The sequence below is a fragment of the Mchenga conophoros genome, linkage group LG19 (genome assembly GCF_057382185.1).
Source record: "Mchenga conophoros isolate Kocher_MC1m ecotype Shallow Benthic linkage group LG19, M_conophoros_male_GT1.1, whole genome shotgun sequence".
In the NCBI taxonomy this organism is placed as follows: Eukaryota; Metazoa; Chordata; class Actinopteri; order Cichliformes; family Cichlidae; genus Mchenga; species Mchenga conophoros.
Window position 1 is genome coordinate 10,613,378 of NC_140544.1, and position 7,500 is coordinate 10,620,877.

At 34.8% G+C, this 7,500-nt stretch overlaps 1 protein-coding gene across 1 annotated transcript in view; it reads right to left on the minus strand.

Moving 5' to 3' along the window:
• Positions 1-7,500, minus strand: part of LOC146551780 (uncharacterized) — an 8,317-nt gene that overhangs the window by 36 nt on the left and 781 nt on the right. The window contains exons 2-11 of the mRNA XM_085257943.1: positions 7,131-7,358; positions 6,742-6,895; positions 6,470-6,542; positions 5,881-6,223; positions 5,302-5,397; positions 4,466-4,776; positions 3,157-3,338; positions 2,588-2,757; positions 1,770-1,984; positions 1-1,259 (exon numbers count right to left, since the gene is read on the minus strand). The exon at positions 1-1,259 is cut by the window's left edge and continues 36 nt beyond it. Coding sequence (XP_085114069.1) covers positions 1,027-1,259; positions 1,770-1,984; positions 2,588-2,757; positions 3,157-3,338; positions 4,466-4,776; positions 5,302-5,397; positions 5,881-6,223; positions 6,470-6,542; positions 6,742-6,895; positions 7,131-7,358 — 2,005 coding nt within the window. The 3' untranslated portion in view covers positions 1-1,026. The remainder of the gene's footprint in view (positions 1,260-1,769; positions 1,985-2,587; positions 2,758-3,156; positions 3,339-4,465; positions 4,777-5,301; positions 5,398-5,880; positions 6,224-6,469; positions 6,543-6,741; positions 6,896-7,130; positions 7,359-7,500) is intronic.

Below are 7,500 nucleotides of genomic sequence, written 5' to 3' on the forward strand. Positions count from 1 at the left end.
TGTATTTCCAGTACCCATAGGAAGGAAATAATATTCTGCAGTAATAGGGCTGGTCTTAAAAAAACAAAATGAAAGAGGAAAAAAACCCCAAACAATCTACAATGAGCCTGTGTTATCAAGTAGTATAGTAAAATATGCAAACAAAATCCTTAAAACACTCCCTGCAAACCAGGTTATGTTTATTATCATTATCATTATTATTATTGTTTATAATACTTTGATAATATATAATAATTTGATAAGATTGTAATGTCATATAGTGTGATATAATGTTCATATTTCAACCTGTAACATAACCAGGTTTGACCTAACCAATGTCTGTCACATTTATAGACAACTTTGCTGCCAGTGTTGGAGATACTGTCTTTCTACCTTTTAGTATGTAGGGTTACTGTAATACTTTTCAAAACTTTACCAAAACCTAACAAAAACATTTTTAAACCTGTGAGTTAAGCTAAAAGTTAAATGATATTAATACAAAGTTCTGTGTAAAGCATAAATGTTCAAATGGGACACTGAAATAAAGCTTAACTCATCTCATTTGAAAATTCACATTATGTGGAATAGTTGAACACAGGAAGCATTTGAGAAAACTTAATTCTATATAACAATGAGATTGTGGCATATTATTTTGCTCACTGCAGGGGTGCTAAATAATGTAATGTTACTATGGGTCATACCAGAGACAAAACATGCCATATAAGCAGGAAAACAAATTAACTACAATCAAAAAACAAAAAAATGCCCCACATGTATAAACTGAAACAAAATTATTCTATCCATTCTCTTCGGCTTATCAAATCCATGTCTGATTTGAAAGTAGTGTGCACTGCATGAACTGGTATTTAAGCTGTAATTTGAAAGACACACATGAAGCTTATTTAGGCTATACAGTCCTACTGCTGTCCAGGGTGTACTCTGATGCGGGGTTAACAACATTAACAAAAACAAGAAAATAAAAAATGCATATGCAAAATAGAAAAAAACCCAAATCCTCATCATGTCACCAATCCTTAAGAAAACACATCATGCTCTTCCAAATCCTGGTGAATTCCGTATTGCTAAATCCATGTCTGATTTGAAAGTAGTGTACACTGCATGAACTGGTATACGAAGGATATTTTCACAAGTATTGGCCACTGGAAATCTGCAGTTAGTGACGAACTCAAGGCTTGGCTTTGGAGAAAAACCCAGGGCTGGTATGCTGTCACATCCAGTGCAGAAAACAAGAATATCTTCCAAAGAGACATCACTTTCAACTATAAGATAGAAAAATACAAAATCATAATGATATTCTGACTAAGACTACTGATGTACAGATACATTAAATTACCAAAAGATTAAATCAAAAGTGAAACATGTATATATATTTAAAAGTAAGCTGTAATTTGAAAGACACACATGAAGCTTATTTAGGCTATACAGTGAAACCACAATGTCAAAAAAAGAAGTTAGTGGAGACCACAACATATTAAATGTACGTGGATGCAGCAATAGCCTATTATTTGTACTCAGTATACAGGATTGGTAATAATTTATTTATTTAGTTATCCTCCTATTTATCCTGTTATTTATTTATCCTGTTAATACACTGAAGTCAAACTGAAATCACATTTGGATACAATGTTCTTTGTAAACCCAGCACTTGCATCAGTACTATCTATCTACCTTTTTTGTTATGGCATCTATGTCTGTAATTTCATGATGCTGCTGCACAAAAGTGAGAATTTTGATTTATGGTCAAACAATGTGCCAAGTAGTAAACTCACATTCTGCCTCCTGAAGATAGTCTTGCCAGAAAGCCAGGGTCCGGCACTCATCTTGAAATGCATTACTCCCTCGTTCAGAGTGAATGATCTGGAATAGATTCTCCATATCAGTTGCTCTGAGAGCCATTCCAGCTTTCACGAAAAGGCACTTCATATGAAGAGGGTATGTCTGTAGAGCATCTAGGACACCTAGAGACCTCAAGCCATCTCTGAACCTAGCCAAAATAAAACAAAATCAAATTGTATTTTATATTACTATTATTATATTTGTATTTGATTGGATTTGGAACCTGTATCATAACAAGAGGTTTTGAGGTTTTATTAAGAGAAATTTCTGAACTAATTACATTTTACTTTCCTGTGGATTGCTGTATCAGAGGTGAAGAACATTTTTCCCCTTACAGGGCCAGACTGTCTTAGATACAGATAAAGAATGCCTATACATGGAACAACTGAGCTGAAATATGATACACAGGGACCTGTCATGAATTGGAGTAAAAGTGACAAATTGCTTTCAAATACATCTGGTCTCTTGTTCCATTGGCATACCTTTTCTGTCAGTCTACAATCAACCCAAATGCTACTCAATTTGAATCTATTTTTATTTACATATTTAAACACATGCCTACATCGGCACAGATACGTTTTATGTGAATTTTAATTTCATGAATGAAAGATATCTGTTTTGTTATGAACTGTACTAGCATGGAGCGCTACAGACCTGTACCACCCAAACAGGCTAATACCCGTTTCACAACACAGTGACTTTAGTTTGACAGGCTTAATTTTTTACCATTACAGTATGTGTTTAGACATACCTTTCAAAAGGTGCACGGGTCCGTTGAAGGACATACCAGTGAGCCAGATCCAAAGCAGTTTCTTGTTTGTTTTGAAGTGTTATGCGAACATTGTGACCAGCAAGACTGATCAAGCTGGCTGCCTGTGCAACTGCATCTTGCAGCTGTAGATCATTCTCGGCCTGTATGATCTAAAAACAATATGAGGAAATTATAAAATGAATTATTTGACTCTACTATTTAGTAGAACATACAAAACTAATAGCTCCAGTGTTTAATTAGTACATTAACCCTATGAAACCCCATAACCGATCAGGAGGCTGAGGTATAACTTATTGAGCTGGAAAACAAGTGCAATCATTAAATTCTGAAAACTGAAACTTGGAGTTTCTTGGGCAGTAACCAACAGAACCATAACCTGCCACACACATTTTTAGTTCTTCCTTCTTGTAGCCATTAAAATGTTTGATCTTTTACTAGAAAGGTGCAGGACTCGGGCAAGAAAAATTAGGGAAGTGTTAGTAAAAATGTTGGACAAGCAAAAAAAGACCTACAATGAAATTGAAAGAACCAAAGGAAAATATGCTCACCGACTGCACTTGTGACCTTGTTTCCTCATCAGTAATATGATCAGTGCTGACTTTTACATTGTCTGGACCCTTTTGAAGACACTCATAGAAGAGTTCAGACAAGAAACATGGACTCTGTCCCCCGTGGGCAATTGACATTGCCATGATCTGGCCAGCATAGTAGTATCCATTATCTTTCATTGCTGTTAACAAATAAAATAAAACATCATCTCAAAAGCTTGCATCATTATTTTTGTTACTGTGGCATTTTTTATAGTACAAGTTACCAAATATTATTTCTGAAAAAAATATTGCCCATACAGTTGCACCCATAATAGTTTGGATAATAACAAAATCATCTTAATTTTGCTGTGCACCACCACCTTGGATTTTAATACCAAACAATCAAGATGATACTAAAGTGCAATTCCTTCGAGGTATTTTATTAAAAAATGGCACCAGCTGATTAGGAATTACAGTCAATTTTATACATTATCCACCATCTTTAAAGATGGTTGCTTTAGACAAGTGATTGAAAGCTAACACCATTTTATGTATTATTTTTAATACAAGGATTAAAATTCTTTACAATTCTTTACAGCCTTACAGTCAGATCAGGTAACTGAGCTGGCTTGTTATGCTTTGGGTTATTATCAATTTACACTGTCCAATCAATTTAGCATTTGCATTTGGCTGAATCTGAACAGATTGCCCTTTACACTTCACAAATCACCAGTGCTATCATTGACAACAGTAGTGGCTTGGTTCTATGGCAGCTACTCATGCCCGTGTCATAACACTGCTTCCACCATGTGTGACTTAAGCTATTCTTTTCTTTACTATGCTTTTCTCCTTCCATCATTTTGGTTAATCTTGGTGTCATCTGTCCATATCTTCATAGTAGTATAGCATAGTTCTTTTAGATGTTTTCTGGCAAAGTCCTTCCAGTTATTTACTATTGCACCTTGTTGTAAAACATCTGTGTTTCCATTCATAAGTGCATCTCTTGATTGTTGAATTACACCATATCAGTCATTTGAATAATTACTTTTGAGAAATGAGAGAGTATGTATAAAAATGACCAGAATTTCTAAATATGTAGTACTGTTTCAAACCTTTCAACTAAAGCAGACAATCTTCCCTTCAGTCAATCTAGGTTTAATTTTTTAAAATCCTCTGTGGTGGTACAAAAATTCTGTCATTGCCAAAAAAATGTGTTTAGTTAACTGTATGAGATACTAAACTCGTACATGTAATCACAAACCAATTGATGTATAATGTATTGATGTAAAATAAATCAAATGGCAACAATTAATAAAATCATAAGTACCTTTAGAATTGCACGTAAGAACTTTAGCATTGGGTGGACCTTCAAAGATGCCAAGTTTGTCCTTGACTTCACAGAGGCAAAGTCGGAAGAACTCCCGAGTAGGTCCTCCATTGTCAACAGCACCCTCAGATATTCCATAGTCATCAGTAAACTTCACATCTATTTTTTTCTCTGGTGAAAAATTGGATCTGCCCATGGCTCTGGATGCTCCATCCCACACATTTCGCCTTATGATGTTGAAGCGTACAGTGCTGTCATTATTTACTCTAGTAACAATCTGCTCCAAGATTCTCTCTAAGCTCTGGACGTCACTGAAACATACACACACACAAAAAAAAAAACAGTAAAGAAATATACTAGTCTCAATGGCAATAACCCACCAACAGAATAATGATGTACCATTCTTAAGACTGTAATTGATATTTAACAAAAAAGAGATACAAATCAAGAATGTTTGTGATAATGGAAAAAAGATTAAGTTTAAGTTAAACTAAGTTTACATTTTTATCTTGTCATAAATACACTAGTATTTATAAATAGTATAAATACACTATATAAATACAAGCAGAACAAGAAAAACAACAAGATCCAACACTGACAACCAACCTCCATTCAAAAAAGTAAAAATAAACCAAAACATATATCAAGTAAAATATAAGTAATCTGATAGCCTTGGTAATCTTCAAATGACAACAGAAATCACAGGTTGCAGTTCGTAGTTTGCTTATTCAAACTGATCCAAAACTAGACAGTAGATGACTCCTTTTCCGCAACAAACATAAAATAATGGTTAATATGTTGACCTTTCAACATGTAAAAGTTTGTGTTGTACTGACCTTTCACTTGCACTTGAGTCTAAAGACCTTGAAATGGCTTCTTGGAGGTCGGGGTCATCTGACAGGTATTCTTCCTCAAACAGGCCAAGATATGTACTGCAAAGCCAGAATGTTTTGTAAATTATTTAGTTAAATTACATATAAATGATGTTGACAGAATTACATTATCACAATACATAGATTGGCCTCAGCATTATTAAAGTTGTGTGGGATCATCTTGACAGAGAACAGAACAAAAAGCCTGGAAAACTATTCCTGAACCATGCTTAAAGAAATTCAATAAAAAGAAGACATCACCATCAAGAAAGCTTGGTTAAGAGAGTTCAAGCTATGTTGAAGACTAAAGTAGCTCATATCACATTTTGAATTTTAAGCTCATTAAAATTCTACAAGTTTTGTTCTACTCTAATATACTGCGCTTCCATGTCTGTTTGTAGACAGAATTTTGTAGACTTCAGTAAATCACTGCGCTTCTTTCCTATTTTTCCAGCAAAATACAAAGAAAGCAGGGGTGGGTCATGACTTTTGCACAATATAGCTCAAAAGATTAAAAGATACAAACATGTACAAAACACATACCTGTAGGATGTGCTGGATAAACTTGGCTGGGTAGGTCCATTGGACACACTGGAGGTGTTACTAGAGAAGACACGTGTGTCACCAGTAACACTGGCAGAAGAACCCACTGATAAGCCAGGTGTGTTGTAACTGACAAAGGCAGATGTTCCACTGGAGTAAGGCTCATCCTCATCAGTAGCAACGACAGCAGGATTGGTGGACATTGTGAGGGTGTCAGCAGAGATGGAAGATTCAACAGTACAAACATCTTGGGTAGCAACGCACCAGATGACCTCATCATCAACAGACATGGACTGTGCGTTAACAATGGGAATGGCTGAGGGAACTTCTTTAGAAATTTCAACTGTGAGAACACAAAGAACAGGAGTTTAACTTTTGAATAACATCTAATCACATTTATAGCTTTTGCTTTTCATGTATTTAGGGGTACATTTCTTCCTGCTCAAAATATTAAACTAAATTTAAATATGATTTTAACAAAGACTTGACACTTAGCTAAAGACACAATGCCTAAGATGACTAAGTAACAGACACTGAACCAACTTAATTTACAGTTTATTTGGAGCGACTTTTAGATAGGAATATTTACCGCATTTGTCAGAATTCAACGTTTCTGTGAAATCCTGCCTGCTTGTATGGCTACTCTCTCCATCAGAATATGTCTGTAAATTAAAACAGATAATACATTCCATTATACTGACAACAAAATGTCATAATAAATATTAGTAATATGTTTATGTATTATGTATTAAAACATAATACAAGTGACAATGTTTAAGGGAGTTTAAAATCCATCTTTGCCTTTTTCACTCTCATTTTATGAAAATACATACATTTGCTGAAATGATCAGGATTACTTACTGATTCATTGTCCTCACATAAGATGACCTTGTCAGGTCTGACATAAATTGACTTCTGATGAAACAGTTTTTTCACAAGGTCTCCATTCAAAGTCTGTTTGGAAGTGAGTGATGGCTCAACTAGTTTGGTGTGGCATGCCAGCAAAATCTGTAGCCTAGGGGAGGAAGAAAACATAGTGTATATGAAATTTTTGTTAAGGCTAACAGACTACAATACAATACAATACATTAAAAGGCTTAATTTTTGTTAACTCTAAAAGATATCAATCCAGTCATCTGATCGGTGCTCCCAGATCCTTTTTGGAAATACCCAAAGTTGACCTTTAATAGTATAATAATCTAAGTAACAAAAAATATATTTTTTTTTATAAAAAAGGATCTAATGCTTACCTGCATCCTTCAACAACTGGCTGGAAGGCAGTCCTTATTGCCTGCATTACTTTGTCTGAGTCCCAGTCACAGCTAAACTCCAGTGCAGATTTTATATGTCCATTTTCAAAAAGCCAAGCTTTTTTGTTACGCCTTGGCACATGTGTAGTTAGATGGTCTGGCAAGAGAATCACTTCTTTGGTGAAAGACTGAGCCACAGAATGTGACCTGCTTAGTTGTGCTGGAAACCTAATGGAGGATAAAGGCAAATTAAACATTTCTGCATGTTATATTACACTTCTCTGATCAATGAAGTACATTTAATTAAAAAAATACACCATGCTGTACACATGTCTAATCTGCATTAATAAACACCCTCTAGCCCCATGGT